Source organism: Megalops cyprinoides, chromosome 4 (genome assembly GCF_013368585.1).
Source record: "Megalops cyprinoides isolate fMegCyp1 chromosome 4, fMegCyp1.pri, whole genome shotgun sequence".
Classification (NCBI taxonomy): Eukaryota; Metazoa; Chordata; class Actinopteri; order Elopiformes; family Megalopidae; genus Megalops; species Megalops cyprinoides.
The window spans coordinates 19,475,532-19,496,544 of NC_050586.1; the positions used below are offsets into that span (position 1 = coordinate 19,475,532).

General features: G+C 46.4%; 1 protein-coding gene across 1 annotated transcript; it reads left to right on the forward strand.

The window, feature by feature from the left end:
* The first annotated feature begins 2,000 nt into the window (after positions 1 to 2,000).
* Positions 2,001 to 20,164, forward strand: gnb1l (guanine nucleotide binding protein (G protein), beta polypeptide 1-like). Its single transcript, XM_036527501.1, has 8 exons — positions 2,001 to 2,065; positions 2,341 to 2,386; positions 7,462 to 7,625; positions 8,188 to 8,313; positions 8,833 to 8,995; positions 10,481 to 10,573; positions 14,976 to 15,191; positions 19,691 to 20,164. Exons 3-8 carry the CDS (start codon positions 7,516 to 7,518, stop codon positions 19,955 to 19,957), a joined length of 975 nt encoding a protein of 324 aa, XP_036383394.1. The 5' UTR covers positions 2,001 to 2,065; positions 2,341 to 2,386; positions 7,462 to 7,515; the 3' UTR covers positions 19,958 to 20,164.
* The last annotated feature ends 849 nt before the right edge of the window (positions 20,165 to 21,013 follow it).

A 21,013-nucleotide genomic window follows, 5' to 3' on the forward strand; every position in this document is an offset into this window, starting at 1 on the left:
GCATTGTCATCCACCCTGGGTAAACTGAGATACCACTAATAATTCATAGCGATGCAGGGCATGGCATCTCACTGGCCCAGTCAGTAGATGCTTTTTCATGGCCCCCCTCCGAGGGTCATGATCCTGCCACCTCCATTTGCTCTAATTGACATTCTGGCCCCTTAGTGGTGGTGGTCATGTTTGACTGAATCTGGAGCTGATATGAAATCAACTGGATGTTTCCCTGCTGAAGACCTTTTCAGTGTTGTCCTGCATTTTTGCTGAACACCTGTGAGCGCGTATTCTTTGTTACACGTCACACCGCGAGGGAGAGGCAGTCTGCGGCCTGCACCAGGCTTAATCCAGGGGCCCTAAAGAGGGTTAAAGCACTCTGGTTTCACCTAATCTTCTCGCTCAGACCCAGCCGAGCTTGAAACCTCCCCTTTCCATGATAGGAATGGACAAATAAAGGTTTCTCCCAGAGCATTCATGAAAGGGGGACTGTGTGCTCTTTGGATTAGGGGCTTGTGTTTTTTTTCTCTTTCTCAATTAGACTGAAAAGGATAAAAAATAAAGAGCAGTCTGTTTGTTCAGCATAATGCCTGCGAAGGCGTTTTGCAGGTTTTACTTGTCTGTCTTCCGCTGCATTGGACTTGATTCAAGACAAGAAACATTTTCCCTTTCACAATGTTCCACTAGTGACTGAATGCATGCGTGCAATGCACGTACGTTCCCCTTGTTCCTGACCGCCTTAGATCTAATCTGGATACAGTCAAATCACATGCAATGCTGAGGTGAAGAGAATGTGAAGTTTATTCTTGCTGTCCTATGCAAGTACACAGCAGTACGACTCTCCAGATTTAATTTAGGTAATGGCATAAATTTCACACTTTGTGATAAAGGAATGTGGGTAGGTGATAAGGAACATCTGTTACCAAATGTACGTTCTCACATAAACATGGATTCCAAAAGAAACTTTTTATATGATGTTTGTTGTATAATTTTTCAGCAAAACTGTTTTTCTATGCTGAATCAGAAGAGTCACAATTCTTGAAGAAGTGACTTTTCTCATTAAATACAAGTAAAACATTTTTCACCCTGAAATACATAGTAAGAGTAAAAAGAATAGAGTGAAATCTGCATAGTCTGACAATTCATTTTATATTTCTCCATTCACACACAATATCGCAATATGTAGTATATACATTAGCATTAGCTGTACATTCATTATCCCAGTACCATTCAAAAATGAATACTGAAAAAACCAAATTAGGCCCAAGTAAGTTCCATCTATTATAAATCCACCAAGAGTTGCCACCAAGAGTAAACACATTTTACTACATATTGTTTACCTTTGCTATATTTTGAATAGTTGACATTTGGATTCATGTCAGTTCTTGTGCTTTTTGGTTCAGAACTGAAGTTCAAGGAATCCCACTAAGTATTTTTTTAACCAGTTTTTTTAATCAAGTTTGATTTGCATTCACAAGTAGAGAGACAAGTATGAAAAATATAATGATGGTACATGACTGTAAGGTTTGTAACATTTTTATTAGCGTAATATTAAAAATTACACTTAATTTGTGTAGAGAAGACAGAGAGTGTTGTAATGCATCTTAAACTTTGCAATCTGTTATGTAATAACAAATGTATAACATTTAACATACATCGTCACTATAACAAGTGTTATTTATTTGAATGTACATTTTAAATTATTCATTTAAAATTAATGTATGCACAAAATATATCAAAATTTCACAACGATTAGTAATTCTGAGTTTGTGCAAATTTGAAAATATGAAAGTTATTGTAAACGGCATTGATTACATTTATATGGAATACCATCTCTAAGCATCTTACTTTTCAAAAAAAAAAAAAAAATTATACACTTCAAAATGAACAAGAGAGGAAAAACGATAAAGACAATTATCTCATTTGAAGACGGCCTTAACACTCAGGCACTCTTACAGACGCCTTGCCTTTCCTCGTGTGGGTCCTTCAAGTTCATTGTCGCATATTTTCTTTCCCACGAGTTATCCCTCTGCCGCCGGCTGAAGGTTTTACAACGGAAACAAAATAGGCAAACGTGTGTATCCCATCAGTATGCGAAGTTTACACGTAGTTTTCGGTATTAAAGGGTTATACGAATTATATGGTATAACGTAATAAACTCTCCTGTGTTGTTTCTAAAGATTTAAGTTGTTCAGTTGTTTAAGGGGCACGTATTTTCATTTGTTTTGGATATTCAAGCTCGCTAGCTAGCTAGCTAGCTAGTTGCCTTCCCAATCAAGAACATTTTAAAGACACAACATAGCTATGAAATGTCAGTCATAAATGTCACTGTTTGTTTTCCCCTTACAGAGGGATCGACCTTTGGAACACATAATTAACCAAACGGAATCACGAGGTTTGTACTAGCTTGTTGAGTTTTGTTCTCCGCCTTCCTGGTACATTAGCTAGCCATTGTTTATGTAGTTAGCTGGCCGATTTAGTTGTTCTCCTACAGCCTGACTGTTTAGTAACCTAAAAGTGCTACTGCATCGATTCATTCATAAATAGCTGCCAGCTAATTTACTACTTTACTACAAAGCCGGTGAAACCGGATGATGTCCTTTCACCGTTATAACCCAAAGCAACTTGTGACTGCGGTATGAAACGCTAATTAACCACGTTACTCGGCAGTTGTATTGGTGCGTATTTGCGTAGGTTGAGTAATCAAATTGTCACTTAGTGCAATAAAACCGTTTGCTCACCAGGTGCAATTCACGTCATTTTCGTTTAATACTTTGTCCTTTTATGTGAATTTAACTGAATTATGGGAAGCGTAACACAATGAAAAACATTAAATTAGACAGTGTTTTGCATCAACCGGATGCAGCTTGTTGTCACTGTGATGAAGCTGTCAGTGTTACTGTCGCCAGCAGAGATTCGTTTAACTCTTCATAGTTTAGAGCTGGTGTGTTGACAGCAGGGAGACTCTGATTACAGGTCAGCTCCATGTCCTCTTCCCTTGCTGATGTGTCCTGTAGAACACCTGCAGGAGGAAATTGGTGATAATGCTAACAGATAAGAAAGAAGGACCTGCGGGCCTGTTTGTTGGCTCTTAGCAGTGTTCCTCCTAAATCAAGATGCACTGACAAAGTGCTCCATCAGTGGCTCCAATGAGATCAGGTCGGCATTCAGCCCTTATCTGCCCCGGCCCCTGCACAGCACTCATGCCATTGACTGGAACAATGCCACCTCTTCCCCTTCTGGTGCTGTGAGTGACAGTGGGCGTGGGCATGCTTGTGTCTGACTTCACCCCCTATCTTCCACTGGCGTGTTTTTCCAGCCCAAATTCCCCCAGTGTTCGGGTGCACAATAAGGGGTGTGTGGCCTTAACACTTCCTACTTTGTTTATTTAACCGGACTTTATAATAGACTTGGGCTCCTATTCAGAAAAATTGTTTCCTCCTCAAGAGAATTTGACTTTTGGGGGTCTGCTAACTCGGGGAGAAAAGCTGCGTAATGGATAAAAAGTCAATATGCCCCCAATGAAGTGGAAATGCACATGAAGAAACAGAAAGGGAGAGACGAGATAAGATGTGATAACCCATTTCAATGGAGAATAGAATGACTAATGGTTAAAATATGGTCTTGGTCAAGTTGGTTGCTCATACTACTGAAGTAGAAACCAAAAATCTGAACCGTGAATTTATTTGCCGTAAGGGGCACATTGTGGTGTTCTGTACAAATCTGTCATTTGCCACAAAATTTATCGTTAATATGTAATTTGAGTTTTAAATTGATAAAAAAATGGGTGGCAGTGTGTAGTAGTGGTGAGGAGCAGGGCTTGTAACTGAATGGTTGCTTGTTCGATTCCCCCCTGGTGCACTGCTGCTGTACTGTTGGGAAGTACCCTGAGGTACTTATCACAGAATTGCCTCAGTGAATATCCAGCTGTATAAACAGACAACATGTAAAAAAAAAACTGTAACCTATGTAAGTCACTGTGAATAAGAGCATCTGCTAAATGATAAAAATGTAAATCAAGCATGGTAAAAATTCATTTTTGACAATGAACCCCAGGGAAAGTGTTTTGTTGTACATACTAAGCACACATTATGGTCTGTGAATAGTTAATTCATAAAAATGGAACATGTCTAGCCAAACACTCTCCCTGGGTTTGGCTTTCTCAACGTGGCACTAATTGCTTTTTTAATGCTAGCCCATTAATTGGGTTATTTTTATTCTCATTTCTTTTAAGTATTTTCCTTCGACTGTATTATTAATCTGAATACATAAATTTGTGTGTAACCGGCATGGAGGTTTCCATTTCCCCTGCAGAGCCTTTCAGGATGTGTTGTTCTCACATGGGATAATGAGCATGTCAGAGGAACCATTCCAGCTCCGACTCAGGATAATAGGGTTTGTCAATGTGGGCATATAGTTTCCATAACAACTCTTTGTGTTCTGTGTGTCCGGGTCTTATTTATGAATGGCAGAATATGACAGAGGGCAGTTCGGGTGGGTAGCTGCCTATCACATGATACCAACTCCAAAGAGCCAGGTATGGAATGTGGACAGCTTATTCTCAATCTTTGAAGCCCACATTAAAATGACTTGTGTCCCCCCCCCCCGTGTAAAAAAGCAAACCAGGGGGCACGGATAGTAGCTTTGTTTGATCTGAAGGTCGCCAGCCCCTTGCTGGTGTTGAAAGATACCTGGCCGGCAAACCTGCCTCTTATTTAATAACATGAAGGGGAAGCGAACTCTCTCTCATAATTAGGCCTAATTACCAAGGAGGTGTTGACAGATGGGCCAAGAAGAGACAAACTGCCTTTATCCAGAGACTTAGAGTCAGATTACGAGAGCTGTCTTATCTGTTACAGCGGGACCAGAAAACCTCAATCTTCCCTGTCTCTTCCCACTGGGACAGGCGGTTATATGGGAGTTTATTAATCAGCCAGTCCATTTATTTCTCCCAGTCCATGAGTTTAATTACTAATCCGCTTTTGCTTTAAAAAATGTTTTTTGTTACACGGGCATATTTAATGAAACGTTAATCTTGGAACCCTGCAGGTGAATGGCAGGTACTCTGACCCACTCTTCTATGGTTATCTACTGTTCCTTCATTATGAACAGGACTTTCTCTTTATTAAAACCCACAGCAGTGTGGCCACAATGCTCCATGTCAGCATAGCTCAACTGAAAGAGCTGACTCCACACACCTGAAATTGCATTTGGAACCTGCATGTGACCTGCGGTATTTGGTTTGGTAATGTTTGCTATAATAAGGCTCTGTTGTAGGAAAATGTGCTTTGGTGAACTCAAGGATTTTTTGATTCAGAGGGCACATGGGGCATTCAAAGGTTAGCACCAATCAGGCATAAGGAGACTTTCCTCAGATTTTCCTGTCCCCCCAGTCTCTTCAGGTTGTACTGTGTGTATGTTTTGGTGGATCACCTTCATGGTATTGGGAACCTGGCATACTGACAATTGTGGAAAAGCAGACAGACAGCTAAGGCTGAAGAGAATGGGCCGAGAAGGGCTTGATATAACAAAGCGGTGAGAGGCACCTTCACGCAGACGGGGCGGAAACGGCCGCCACCTCTGGCATGTCGCCAGGTGCCCTGGGCTGTTTGGGGCGTGGGCCTGAGGGCGCCACTCACAACTCTGTCAGTTGACGCAGTGCCCCTGATTGACACAGCGCCACCAGGAGCGGAATGTGTTCAGACGTGGTGTTTGCACAACGAAAACCTGCACACACAGACCAGAGCGTTGCGGCCTTCTGGCTCTGGCGGGTGGGGGTGGGTTGGGGGGTGGGGGGGGGACCATCAGAGTACAATAAGGGCACATTAATCCGCCTTTTATTCTGAGAAACCTCCTTGTCAAATACAACACTGACAATGGAATGCATTCCCCTCCTCCCCCCCGAAGAAGTACCTTTGGGCTTGCTGGCATGAAGAAATCACTGTTGTTGCTGTTTCATTCTTTACATTTCCAGGCTGCGTGTTCAAGTGCAGTGGAACTGTGAGCATGTAAAAAGCCAGTGAATCTGGCTCCAAGGTCCAGAGGCAGAAAAGGCTCCTTTCTCTCAGGCCAGGGTTTTTGTGACAGGGGGCAGCGACAGTAATGGGTATCCCGTATCTGTTATGGGAGGGGAGAGGTTTCAATGACTCTCCTCATTGAGAGAGGTTAGACTCAGAGGGCACTCTGGTGCCCTTTTGTTAATTTGGAAGGCTGGACCAAGGCCTGTCTCTGCTTGACAGATTAACATGGACAATTTAACCACTAACCTCCTGAAATGAGGTTTGCTAAAATACCTTTGGGTCTAGTTTCAGCGTGTGATGACTAAGGGTGCGTTGGGGGTTATTACAAATAAAAATGGGAAAACCGGAGGCCTCCTAAGCTCAGGTGACCTTCGAAGCACGAAAATAGCTGCAGTCCTGTTTTACCATCATCTTAAACTACAGGTTTGCATTTTTTATGTGTTTGTATGTCTGTTCTGTGATGCTGTCGGGAAGAGAGTCAGTCATATATCAACATTTCCATGTGATTAGACATTGACACATAATTTCCTCCTGCATTTTTGCGGTTGACTGGGTTTCCAGCGTAGCCCTGCCTACAGTGCACATAAAAGCTTGTTTGCTGCTGTCCTTTGAAACGTCCTGTTGATAAAAATAAAGTTATAAGGGCCCGAATATCTTTCTGTTTACAGTAATTAACTTGTCTGGTGGGTGATTTATGGAGTATTGGGTAATAGCTCTTTTCATTGAAGATGAAAAAAAAAATCTGTCATATGCAGTTTCTTCACTCCTTGCCCAAAGGGTTTATTTATATTTATGGCAAACTAGATTCCCTAGATGTAAAGATGTAATTAATTTCATTTAAATAATATGAATTGAAACATTAACATTTCTGAAAAAGAATTATAATCCTTAGACAAATTCTGCTTTGAGTGCATTTATATTTGCTAATTTGTTGCTTTTAAAATGGACGCATGCTTTAATCATGTCATTCCTCTTGGCACTCTGTCAAATTCTGGCAACAGAAGAATAGCTAATCAGCTCAGTCTGGAATAGACTCAAGACATTGACCCAAATCACAGAAATGGCAGACCTGGTATCAACAGCCTTTTGACTCTGGTAATGTTGGTTTGAGCCCAAGTTGCAACAGCTGCAGGGACAAAGCTTTGATTCAATGTAGACAACTGCAGTTTGGGGGTGAACTCATTTTCAACCTATATATAATATGGTCATGACATTTCCTGCAATGCACATGTTCATGTTAGTGAATTGATACCACATATTGTAATTACCATACAAACACTGTTCACTGGCTTTATTTTAATCAGTAAATGTCACATTAGTATTATTAGAAAACAATGAGTCAGGGTACAGTTTGAAAAGCCAGTTGTATCCCTCCTGCTTAGTCAAACCACACTGCATTTTCCGATTTCTGACTTTTCCCATGTATATATATATATATATATATGCTCAGGTCCTGGGTGAGACATGGCTGATTGCTGAGTACCTGCCAGAGTGCTTCCCAGTGATGGCACACCCTCCACCCGCACCTCAGTTCACCCTGCGAGGGTCAGGGGCCCAAGTCAACACCCTGCACTTCTGCTGCAAGGATCCAGACCCCCCGCTGCTCTTCTCCGGGTAAGTGTCGAGGGCCTTGTTGGGCCACGGTATGGCACTGCTGTGGCTTTCTTTATACCCTTTGCTCCTGCACCAGTAATATCACCATTCAGAAAAAACATCTGTCTTCACACTGTCAGAGGGAGATGCTCCAGACTGCATATAACGATTTCTGCTACGTTCATGGCACATCTTAGCATCAAGAGAGTTTGACCAGTGGAAGAATGTTGCAAGCTATGAGTGGTACCGGTTTCAGATGTTACCTATATAAGGTTACAGTATGTTGTAACTGAATTATCTGGGCCTATGTTACTGGATTAGGAAGGGTTTTTGCTCCTCCTTGTGTCTTCATGTATATACAGCAGTAAAGAACAAGCAATGGCTTGTCAGATTTATTGGTACATTTAGCTGTGTGTCTGTATGGAGATAGGTATATGAGCTGGTTATATAAGTGTTTTTTTCCAATTTACATTATTTGACAAAAATCACCTTCAAAGGCCCATTTTGAAGTGAGGTGTAAATAACGCTGCTGGAATCGTGAACAGCATTGTTGTAATGACCCTGGTGGGTTCCTGTGTTCCAGCTCTTCCAAGGGGGCTGTCCACATATGGAACCTAACAACCAGACGAGCTGAGAGGGTTTTAGAAGGCCACGGAGGGGCATCTGTGATCTGGCTGAGCACGCTCAACTCAAGAAACACTCTCATCAGGTAATCTACCAGCTCACCAACTCTGGCCGCATAGTCCTGCTCATCAGTGGTGTTCTGCTTTTAATTTTTTAAGTGTTTTTTTTTTCTTTTTAATTGACTGATAGTTTGTCAACCATTTTGTCCTTTCCATTTGAAAGTCCAGTAGTTTCCAATATATACAGTCATTTAGAACAGTGAGACTGGGGTTAAAGAATACCATGGTGTATGCTGTGCTTTCCAAAACATGTTTCAAAAAGTGCATGCATCAACTTCATCAAAAAAAAGTCTTTGCATTGGTAAAATGAACTCTCATCTGGCTCCATATATAAACCAGTTTTTGTCGTAATGAAAAGCTGAAACCATGTGACTGTGATGTTTAACAAATGTGGTGTCACAAATGCTGGGTCCCATGAAGTAGATCTTTGTGGTTTTTCTAATAGTATGTCTGTTCATTTATATTAAGATAATCTATTCATGTCTATACACCTGCATGGGTGAGAGTGGTTCCCTCACTGACACAGTGCCAGTGTGTGTGTAAAGTCAGGGCCGGGACATGCAGGTGTGCACCTGGGACCTGAGCGGGGGCCGGTGCAGCGTGACGGACTCCTTCCTGACTGGCAGCGTGGGTTTCTGCCAGTGCTCCCTGCTGGAGACCCAGCCCGGCCGCTGGCTGCTAGCACACCCTGCGGCTGCCATGGAGGAGGTGAGGAGGAGGATGATGATGATGAAGGTGATGATGGGGTGTCGTCACACGTTAGGATTCGTCCCCCGCACCAGTCAGCGCTCCCGCTCATGATTTGTGAACGCCGGCTGGCATTTAAACCGCCCTCAGTGCAAACGGCTTGTTGTGTGAAGACCGGGGGGGTGGCCTTGGAGACGGTTTTGGAGCGCATTCGGCTGCCGTGGAGCAGCGAGCCGTGCGAGGGAACGGGCTGGGCCACTTTTCAGACGCCCCTTATTACCTCCAGATTCATGTTACGCGTCCCGCTCTGACGGCGCCTCACATGAAAGGGCTCGCGCGGTCATTCAATCCCCCCTCCCCCCTGCGCGCTCCTCCGCCGACCCTGGCCACCAGAGACAGACAGGCTGAGGGACAGGGCGCCCATGGGCCCTGCCTTTCAATGATGCCATTGTGCGCCCCCACCCCTCCGCCGTTCCTCACAAGGGCACCAGAGGCACTCGCCCGTCCCTATCGTGCCCCATCAGTTCGGCACGAAACTTCGCATATCCGTGGAGGGGAAAAAAAAAAAGAAATGCATGCTGGGATTGATTTGGGCCAGAGGCAGGAGTGACATCAACAGCTTCCTCCCCAGCTGGCAGTGCTAATGTTTACCAAGCCGCAGATCTCTGCCAGGGGGGCTATCCCATTGTGGAGCATTAATTAATGGTGTTGCTTTTTTTTTATTTATGGGGAGTGTGTGCACCACACGAGAGCAGACTCCACCTGAGGCGAAAGCATTCATTAATGCCCTCTTTGTTAGGAAACCTGAGGTAAACGTGGCACAGATGGGGCGACCTGATAAAATACGAATTCGCCTTGGACCGAGACGTTTCGTTTAGCTTTTAATGAGGATATATCTCGATCGTTACGGCTCCGGAAATGGTGCCAAACTTGAATTGAGGTTTGATTGTCACATTTTTTCCTCCCTTCCTTGCAGACGGAAGGTTTCATTATTCTGTGCACCCAAGTGAATGCAGCCACCTCTCGAAAATGCGACGACATAACAAGTGTTAATTATAGACTGCAGGGAAACCTGTTGTGGCCGGATGATGTCAGAGTAATGATGGTTGTAATGCTCTTATGAAAAAGGAAAACGGTTATCTTTTTTATTGTGTTTTACAAGCAAATGATTGGGCATGCTCCCACAACTCGGAATCAAAGGAGCCAAGTCGCAGCTTGAAAAAGCCGAATGGATTTGCTCCGTTTCAGAGCCTGAAAGAAATTGGCCGTTAGCCCATACGTGGCCTCAGTTATTCAGGATCTGCTTAAAAACACTGTAATTGAAAGCCTTCAGCCAACAATCCATTGCTGTCTGCACTGATTTTTGCATCTGTGGGGTGGGTGAAGGTCTGCACGGGTGCCCGTTGCATGCCGGTCTGATGTGTGTGAGTGAGTGAGCTCACTGCAGAGGAACGCAGGTCTCTGCATGTTTTCACTGAGGGCTTGACCAGAGGCCTCTCCACACAGGTGAGCATTGTCGACGTGCCCAGCAAGACGCTGGTCTGTTCCCTGAAGGCCGACGCCAATCGGGGGATGCTGATGTGCGTCAAACTGTGGCAGGTAAGGAGCGCCGTGGTACCTAGGCGGTCACAGGGACCTGTGCTGCCCGAAACCCCCCCCCCCCCTCCCCCCGTCTCAGAGACAGGCTTCATACAAAGCCGAGTTCATCCAGTTCATGGCACTGGCGCAGCGGCCTGCTTTTCCAGACCTCCTCTCTCTAGCTCCCTCAAAGCGCCTGTTTTTATTAGTTAAAAACGGATTGGCGGGAGGCCCTCCACAAGAAGTGTAATAGACGCGTCAACAAATACGAGGGAGACACTGCGCGTGATTTATTGTTCAACCTGTCTCGGGACGTTTTTTTTTTTCTTCTTTTCCTCCAGCGCGTTTCTCAATTCATCCTCAGTCCCGGCACTGTAATTAGCCTGTTTTGGAAGGGCTGAGGTTTGCAACGATATATCAACCACCAGCTGCAAACTGTGTCCAAAAGCCCGCCCGGTGTTTTGTAAACAGTTTTTTTCCCTCCCATCAGAAAGGCCTGTAATTATTATCATGGTTAATTAATATCTTAGTATTTATGATTCCCCTGATGCCCCCCCCCTCCCCCCCCCGCCCCCCTCTTCACAAACATGTAAATGAAGCTTGGTCAATTGATAGCAGGGTGGGGACCTGGTACAGAATCAAACAGGAAGCAAAGCAGAAAGCGTCTGGCTCAGTGACCGGCGGCAAAATGTGTGGCCGTGACAGTAAATTAAAAAGGCCGTTTTGTAAAGCTGCTTGTTTTTACTTGGTGTTGCTCCCTCTTTTTTTTCTTTCCAGAGGTGCAGGTAGTTTCAGTGTTGTCTGCCAGGAACGCAGAACCCACAATATTAATGGGATGCTCTGCAGGCAGTCTCTGACATCAAAGTGAAAGGCCCAGGTGACATTCAATCACGTCAGGCTCTATCCTTTCATGGTGCTGCCAAGCTAATACGTAACTGTCACGCCGCGCCCGCCGAGTTACATAAACACCAAACAGCGCCGCCGCAAACCTTGCAGCCGCGGCGCGGAAATTTCGTAAAGTTTCCTGTTTTAGAATGCGATGGGGGCGAGCACGAGCTTGCTAAAGTGGTCCTCTCACGGTTAACACGTTACAGGTGTCCGTGAGATTATCGTAATGTCTAATGACATCGCTGTAGCTTAATGGCTAGGAGTATGTCGCTCCGGATAATAGCGTCAGTTAAATGACTAAATGTAATGTATGAAAAAAATGCAGTAGGGCTTGTAATCCAAGGTCATCGATTCAATTTCCGGGTAGGCTCCCACCATTGCACTCTTGGACAACTTACTTAACTTAAATTGCGTCAGTAAATGCCCAGTTGTATGAACAGCTGACATGTAAAAACTGTAATATGTGTAAATCACGCTGCATGGGAGCTTCTGCTGAGTAAATGTATAGAAATGTTGGATCGGCACTTCCCTTGCCCAAGCCGCGTCTGCGGCACCTCATTCTGCTCCTCGTTGCCCCTGAAGAGGAAAGAGGATCAGTTGGAGACGAACACGAGAAAAGCTCCCTTCTCCCTGCCCCTCAGCCCCTGAGCTGCGCTCCTCCATCATGTTGGCAGCGACCTGCAAACAGATTTATTGTCGGCATTAAAGATCTAGCCGCTGGACTTTTGGAGAGGATTAAATGCCATATTAAGTAACGCTTTCTTTCGGTTTGGCTTCCCCTTCCTTAATGCCCCGCGCTCCTCCCTCCCCTCCTCCGCTGACCGAAAGCCAGAGCGCAGGGCACGTGGTAAATGAGCTCCTGCTCGTCCTGCTTCCTCTCCCCCGGCTGATTGAGGACGACGCGGAGCTCCGGCCCAGGGGGAGAAAGTGCCTCCATATGTGGGCCGGAGACGTGGGCCCTGGGGCGCGGTGATGTACGACGTGCGAGCCTTTTAACGTGAACAGAGGCTGCTGGCGAGAGGGAAATGTTCCTATACAGATATCCATCACTCTCAGCTCATCACCCGGCCCATGACATCACCGAGCCCCTGGGTCCGCGATTGGTTCCGTATGTGCTGCCCTTCGCCTGTTTTGCTCGCGCCGTCGTCATTCAGCGGAGCTCCCGAGCAGTGCATCCCGGGCCGTGGAAGCGATGGACAAGTATGTTATGAGGAATCGTCGCTGCCTGTAGCGCCGAGCTCTGGCCAGAGAGCCGTGTGGAAAATCTCTAGGCTATCTGCCCTTTCCCACAGAAAGGAGAGGGAAGAGACCACTGCAGTACACAGACTCCAGCAATACCAGCATGAGGCGTGTTGGTGAGGCTGGCAGCACTCAACTGTTGTCTTACAGTAGAACGCCCCGTTCTACAGCTGTGGCCCAATTCCAGCACATTCATCTTGCCAGCTGTGTAAATGATGAATCTTTTCCTGAAGTGTGAGCTGTAATCCAGTAAAGCACTCTCTTGTAGAGGGCCTGCGGAGGATATAATGAATTAGGTGTCTACCCAGGGTTCCGTGACCTTTGCCCTGTGACATCATCAATCAAAGAGCTCCTACACTTAGCTGAAGTGCAAGGGCCACGGGGCAACAGAAGGTAATGCTTAACAACTAGCTGGGAGGCAAGGGGGATTGATTCTCAGTTGTTTTTATTTGTTGTTTTAATCTCTTAATATCGTAGTTAGTGATGTGTTTATAAGGAATACATGATTCTGTCTATAATTTGTTTAAGCGGTGGAAAAAACATATACCATTAAGTGAAAAAAGGTCACAGACTTAAAGAAGAAAAAATGAAGCTTCAGATTCAGGCCCTTACACATATGGAAAGAATTTTCCCTCCACAGCTATGAATATACAGGGCGCACTATCGCTCAGGGCCAGATGATGTGTAAGGATTCGTGACACGGCTTTGTGCGAGGCACTTCAGGGAGCGCGGCGGCGAAACGCAGCAGCGGCGCTTCTGCAGTTTTGAAAGCACGTGCGCGGCACCGTTCCTTTTACACAGCGATTGGGAAAACGACAGCGTCCCCTGAGCTCAGACGGCCTGCGTTCTCTTTCTCGTTTTCACCCCAGCATCGGCGTTCTCTCTCTCTCTGAGCGGACACCAGGTGATTTGACGCCACATGTAGTTAAAGGACCCGGCACTTGCGGATGGAAGCGGCGTTAGAGTTGCTTTCAGGGAGGAAGGCGCTTGGCCCAGCCCTGGGGGTTCGAACATACCTCCTCCGCCGTAAATCTGCTCCGTCAGACGTCAGCCCCCTCCCTCCAGCGCCGCCGTGAAATATGGAGGCCTCCCCTTTTATCAGCTCACCTCAGTTTATGTTTTCATCCCCCGAACTGATTTACGAGCTCTATTCCTCCACACATTGCTTCCCCTCTCCTTGCAGGAATTATTTGCTGGGACCTTACAAGCTACATTACACACCAAGCATGCAATTCAAGATGGCTGTTTGAAAGAAAAAAAAAACATGTAAAAGGACAGGTCTGTTACAATGTAGGTCAAAGTATTTATCAAGATGATCTGTAGTTGTACAGTGCACTTACCATTTAAGATAAAATGTTGCTGGAGTTTGACATTCATTTGTGGTTTCTGTATGAATGTGATAATGAGTCCACAGGGAAAGATGAAGTTGAATCCACCAAGCATGCCGGACCAAGTACGGCTCAACCACACGCTTTCCCCAGGGTTTTATTTTTATCATGGAACCACCCTTTAATACAGTGGGTTTTGAACATGGTAGGGTATGTGTGTGTGCATGCATTTGCATGTGGCAAATTATACCGGTATAAGAAAGCTGTAGGAGCATGTGTGTAGCAGACTGTGGAGTATGAATGCTCTGGGAGCATGTGTGTGTAACAGACTGTGGAGTTTAATGGCTCTGGGAGTGTGTGTGTAACAGATTGGAGTTTAAAAGCTCTGTTAGTGTGGGTCTTCAGGACAGCGTATTTCTGCTGTGTTCTGAGGGAAAGCGGGACAGCCTGTAAAGGATACAGATGAGGAGTAAAGTGATGAGCCCTGTAATTGGCTGCCAGCAGGAGAGTCTGATTTATGGTGAGGAGCGCTGGTGTGCTCTCATTCAGATAACCCCTGCTCGCCTAAGTGACTGTGAGCTTCTGTATCTCTGAACCTCTCTCCTCCTTCCTGTGCTTCTCTATGCCTCTGTCTTTCACTCTCTGTTCCTCTCTCTTTTTTACCCTCTTTCCTCTCTGTCTCGTCTTCTGTCTCCCTCTCTCTTTCTGCAACCTCTTTCTCTGCACGCTCTTTCCCCTTATTTCCCTTTCTATCCGCTCTTTACTGTTTTTCTCTCTCCTCCCTCTCTAATCTCTACGATACCTCCTCATCCTTTTCTTGACCCTTCTCCCTCACTCCTGCTCTCCCCCTCTTTTCATCCTCTCCCTCTCTCTCTGTCTGTCCTTTTTATCTACCATTTGTCTCCCCCTCTCCCACCCCCACCCTTCTTGACCCCTCTCCCTCTCTCCCTCTCTCCCTCTCTCCACAGCCCGACTCAGGGCAGGGCCCGCTGCTGCTGGCGGGATACGAGGACGGCTCACTCACCCTGTGGGACGTGTCCCAGAGGAAGCCACTCAGCCGCCTGGCCGCCCACCCCCAGCCCGTCATGTGCTTCGACTTTGACCCCGTGAAGCTAAGAGGCATCTCGGGCTCCTCGGAGAGAGCCGTCATCTCCTGGACGCTTGACGGACAGCAGAGCCTCCAGGTCAGGAAGGGCCAATGCCCCCCCCTCCACCCCCCCAAAGCCCTCCCCCCTTGAATGTCATCCCGCCGGCTGCGCTCTGACGCTCTGATACGCTGGGAAAATATTTAGTCACGAAGAGGAGTTTCTGCAGGGCTCAGAGTAATTAATCAGGCGCTGGTTACAATGCAGCGGCGGGGCCCAGCCCGTCTGTGTCACCCCAGACCAGCCTCCACACAGTGTTGTTGCAGTGCTGCCCTGAGGCCAGACCTCCAGCTAAGGGTAACGCGCCTTGCTGTATTCCTCCTAACCCTTTTACTCGTGTCATTGCTGACTAAAGCTCATCCCGCTGGCTGCACTTTACCTCTGTAACCTTGCACCTTGTTTGCTGCTATGGTGTGCTTGAGCTCATGACCAAAAGTAACAGCCTGATATCTTAGATTTGCACTTCAAATTCAAAGGAGGGTGAATCCGACTGCTCTGCTGGTCATCTGCACTGCAAGCAAGCGTTAATCTTTACATTGCTCTTTGTAAATGAGCGCATGAGTATGAAACGCTTTCAAGCCCTCAGCTTTTCAGTGGCTGTGTCTCCAGCAGCACTGGACCAGACCTCCTTCAGTGACAAAAAGAGAAACTGTGCCATTTGTTCTAGTTTGTTTTGCATCCGCTAAAAAACAAAATAAGATTTCATTTATAATTCTGGTAGAGGGGGAAAAAATAAATTTGCGTAGGTTTCCAACCGGGGCTTTTAAATTATCCTTAAGTGCAATGCGCTGTGACATCCAGACAGCCATCTCGGATTCTTCCCACAAAAGTATTTTCAGGCTGCAGCACTGAGTATCTGCTGGGCTGATAGATGGCCCGTGAGAGGTAATAAAAATATCAAAACCTTAGAGGTTGTTAACCAAACAAAAAACACATCTGCAATAAAGAGAACAGTAGTTCACAGTGGGAGGCTGCAATAAAGACCGAGAGGCTACAAGTGCCACAGGGCCCGATCCACAAATCACTCCCCTGACCGTGGAGCAGCGGGAACGGCGGGGAAGATCGGCCCCGATTCCGAGGTCGAGGGAAACTAAGTTTGACAGAACACAGTAGGAGCCCGAGCTCGGGTCCGCCCCGGGAGGAAGAGGGCTGTGAAATGCACTTATCAACAGACAGCTTCAACTGCAGATAAGGGAGGGGATACCCTGAGCTGCATGCTTAATTTATTGCACATGTTTTTTTCTTTTTCTCACAAGCCAATATAGGCAGGCTCGGGATTTGGTCGCGCGCGTCTTGCTTTCATTATTCCTTCCCCCACCCCCGCTCTTCTTCCTCTCTGTGTGTCTGTCTATCTCTTTGTGGCTGTGGGTGCAAGTACGTCTCTGTGTGTGTGAGTGTGAGTGTGTGTGTGTGTGTGTGTGTGGTTGTGTGTGTGGGTGTGTGGGTGTGTGTGTGTGTGTGTGCGTGCATGCAGGCGTGTGTGTGTGTGTGCGCGCGCGTGTGTGTGTGTGTGCGTGTGCGTGTTTGTGTGTGTGTGGTTGTGTGTGTGTGTGTGTGTGTGCGTGCGTGTGTGTGCGTGGGGGTGTGTGTGTGTGTGTGCGTGGGTGTGTGTGTGTGTGTGTGTGTGTGTGTGTGTGTGTACGCGTAAGCTTGCTGATTAAGCTTTCTCTCCCCCCGACGTGCACCGCTAACAGACAGAGACAGGTTCCTCTGGTCTCTGCTTTCGAGACAGAGAGATCAGCAGCGCAAATCAGGCGTGGCCGCCTCTGAGCGCCGTGTGAGACACGATGACAGCTCCCACAGGTGTAACTCCGTGTTCCTCGCAGCTATCTCAAGCATTTCCGCCCACAGAATGCGCACCATCTCCAGGTCATTGATACCTGCAGAAAGTCACCTGTACATCAGGAGATTTACATAATTCCGCCTATGGTGAAAAGAGGTCACCTCTGAAGACTTAAAGGTTGAACTGGAATGAGGGTGGTGGGCAACTTTTTCCGATTTCCTGCAAGATTTTTTCCTCCCTTTTAGTTTGTGCTAGTGACGTCCTGTTTCAGAGTTTATCATCCTGGTAGTTGCTCACCTGTCAGATGCAATCACCCTCTGTCTCTCTATATGGCGTTTGACAGCCCAGGTGACATAAATCTACCATCTGTCAGTGCCAGAGAGCAGTTCAGCACTGGGGAGTGTCAAAAACACAAACACAACCCCTCTCTGTGCTGTGGAGACGCACGTCCTTTAGTCGGCGGTTGACGATTGCACGTTTCGGGAGATCGCATGAGCATGAAGTCAGAGTGCTGTGCCAAGTCTGGAGCCATTCAGAGTGATCACTTCCTTTGAACGTTTATTGATGTTGCCAAGAAAGCATCTCGACATGCGCTTTTATTGGACTCCATGAGGCATAACCCAGGGACAGGCTCAGCCCCAGCTGTATTCTGCAGCTGAAGCAATCATGCTCTTTCGGAGTACTGGCAAGCAGAGAGGGCTAATGTGTTTTGGAACCAGAGAGGAATATTCAAACAGAGAAATGAATGATGATGACTAAAGACAGATCCTCCCGATGACTGGAATGCTATAAGTTATGGAGGGGGGGGGGGTCTCCAGCAGGCCTGGAGTCCCATAAGAGAACAAATGGTTTTTATTAATGATATTAGCTTTAATGGTGGATATTAATTGTGGTGGTAGCTATGTTCTCGTTGGATGGTGGCATGGAAGGGCCAGCCATGTTTGGTGAGGACTTTAAGAAGTCAGTAACTGGGGCCAAGATGGAGAGAGAAAGGAAAAGTGAGAGCATTAAGAATGAACAATTGCTATACAAACAGCCGTTTACATTTTTCCATTTAATGCGTGGGATTGACCCCTTAATACAATAAATACCTACCCAACACGAGCCATAGGAGACAAAACAAGGCAAAACAAATAAAGATAGACACATGGACCTATCATTATCAGGGCAGTAATGTAAACCAGATGGGGAGCTGTACAGGCATACCATCTACCTGAGGTAATAACGCTGTTCCAAATGACAGTGTATAATTCATTATTGAGCCCAGTGCGATGTAGCTCACTGTACATGCCTCTTATGTAGGACATTTACCTCAATATCATACCCTATAGAGCTGATGCGCAGTCGGCAGTGTGCAAACAGCTTTTCTATCAAAATGTCTTCATGGAGTAGACCGTGTTCACGATTGACATCCCCCAGATGTCTGATCTGCTCTTGTCTCAAGAACAGTTGCATTGGAAATTGCGTTATTAAAGTTAGTTGAGTGCTGGTGTTATTTGATCAGACATACTTCCTGTGCTTGTCTTGAAGTCCATTGCATTCTCTGCCTTCTTGGGTTTGGAGGTGTCCAGATTGTATTGTCTGTAGGCAGTGTTGAGTGTCGTGGGTTTTCCGCAAGGCGCTGGGGCGAGCGGACTGATTCGTCCCGGTCTTCCCTGCAGCGGGATCATTGCTCTCCCAGGACACCGCGCATGAAGTCAGTTTTATGCTGTCCAGCTTGATTTCGCCAGATAACCAGGTGCACAGAACGCAGGATGAACATAGTGGATGGGGCGTGTAGTGTTTTCCCTGACGCCTCTCCAGAACACCCACAGAAAGAAGCCATTGATAATCATCTGACTGGTGTGTTTTATATGTGACGCGGTGTACCTGTTACCGAGACGGATTCCTTCTCGAGGATGCCATAGATCACAGAAAACCCGGAGAGGAGTAATGTTTGGCCGTCAAGCATTACGCCTCTGTGTATTTATTGGTCTCTTCTACCGTTGACCAGATCTTTCAGTGCCACAAGTAATTCATCAGAGCTGCTTAAAGAAACACAGTTCTGCAAACATAGATTTCAGCAGAATGGTCTCACGCAGTGACAAAGGTAACTGAGCCAGTGCATTTGAAACACTTGTGCTCCAAACCAAATAGTTGTCCAAAAAACATTTGCTCGCAGAAACTCGTGCCTTAATGTTTTATGCCCGATGATTGAGTCCCTCCAGTGCTACGTGGATTTCCTCCTGCCAGGTTCAACAGTAATTTAGCCCTCCATTTCAACCTCAATCATCATGTCAGCTGACGGTTTGAAGATGGCTGAATGGACTTCTTTTTATTTTTGTTGGGTGGATTTACACAGACCTGAAAAATTGAAGAACTCGCTAAGCTCGTTAGTCCTGTGATCATTTTCTGTGTGGTATTATGCAGGAATTATTTATTACACTTAATATTCATTGTAGAACAGCAGATTATTCATGTCAGGATCAATTTAAATTTGGAAGTTACCAGCAAGGCCCTTTGTGTGGCTTGTTCTCACTCCTCAGTGGCACATGTGTGATTGGAAGCTTCCTTTGTGCGCAGCATCCAGTGTCTGTCACCCTCTCATCTGAAACCGTGTTTCCTTTTGCGTCATTAACACACTTGCAGTTAATGCATGAGCGGTGTCAGGAGCATGTGTGATACCTCACCTGAAAGCAGCCAGTCCGCTTTGAATGGTTTTCTTTGTAGCGCTGCGCCGGCTCTAACGCAACATCCGGTCTTTGTGATTCCTTAGCTGCAGGATAGCGTTCAGCTGGTCAACGCGGGGGTCTCCCACCTGCGCATCCGGGAGGACCGCAAGATCGTGGCGTCGGCCGGCTGGGACCACCGCATCCGCCTTTTCGGCTGGAAGAGGCTGAAGCCGCTGGCTGTCCTCCAGCACCACACGGACATGGTGCTCTGCGTCGCCTTCTCCGACCATCGGGACCCCTGCCGGAGAGTCATGGCAGCCGGGTCCAAAGACCAGAGGATTAGCCTCTGGTCAGTATACAATGAAGGCTAGGGGACAGTGCCAGAGTTGCGTCGAAGCTGAGAGACCCCTGACTATGATTTCAGCGCATGCACACCTGCAAGCCCACAGGTCCCTTCACAAGGAGGTTCCAGAATGAGCACCTGGTGGTTCAGCTGGAGTTTGCGATAGATGGCAAAATGATCACCTTTTACTCCAGTTTTCTCTCCAAACAGTACAAACCCTTCAGTTGGCTGTGTTCCCCTCCACCCCTCATACAGAGGAAAGTGTGAGCTTAAAATACAACCTGAGTCCGGATTTCCAGGTTTTTCGAGTCATTCTATATTGGAATTGTGGCAGAATCCTTCTGCAAAGCCCCTGGATGGGACTTCAGCCCATGTGGAGAGGCAAGCCTATGGTTTTGGCAGAGTCAAGATGGATCATGTTGGAATGGGAGGTTTTTGTGCAGCTCCAAACAAAAGACATTCATAACCGTCAGGTTTTAGGCTTTGGTCCTATTATCAGTTCACCATGTTGGACACCCTGCCACCCCAACTAGAGGAATTTTAATCCATTATTCTGTCAGGAGTGACTGACTTTTTTATTCTGTTTGCTTTACTGGTAGGAGATGTGCTTCGCCAGGCTTGAATCTGAAGTGCTGTTGAGCAGCTGTCTGATCCACTGTTATTATTATTATTTTTTTTGTGCTACCCTTGAGTTTAACATTGCCCTGTGCTTTGACCCAGACTACATTTGTCAACCTGGGGTAAACACATGCTTAAAGAATACTAAGGCGGGGGTTTGTTTACAAGATCGATTAGAAGCTCTTGCCTCCGTTTTCCCCCAAGAAAGAAGAGAGCAGGCGAGGTGAAAAGGCCATGCTCAGCGTTTTTCTTCACCAAAGACAATTCAGCCTCCAACTGCAGGATGCTACAAAGGGACAGGTGTTGAGTGGGGTTATTTTTTGTTTGTGGTGCGCAGGGGTGGTTGTCAGCAGTCAGTACTGCGTTCTTTTCAGTGCCTTTTAGTCTTTAATGGGATAAATGCATAAAAGAGGGACAACTGCTTGCACAGTGGGGTTGAATATGTCAATATATTAGGTCTCCTGTT

Coding starts and splice junctions, on each gene's coding strand:
- gnb1l (XM_036527501.1), top strand. CDS start 7,516: ATGGCACACCCTCCACCCGCACCTCAGTTCACCCTGCGAGGGTCAGGG. Junction 8,314..8,832: donor TCAAGAAACACTCTCATCAG/GTAATCTACCAG, acceptor GTGTGTGTAAAG/TCAGGGCCGGGACATGCAGG. Junction 8,996..10,480: donor CTGCGGCTGCCATGGAGGAG/GTGAGGAGGAGG, acceptor CTCTCCACACAG/GTGAGCATTGTCGACGTGCC.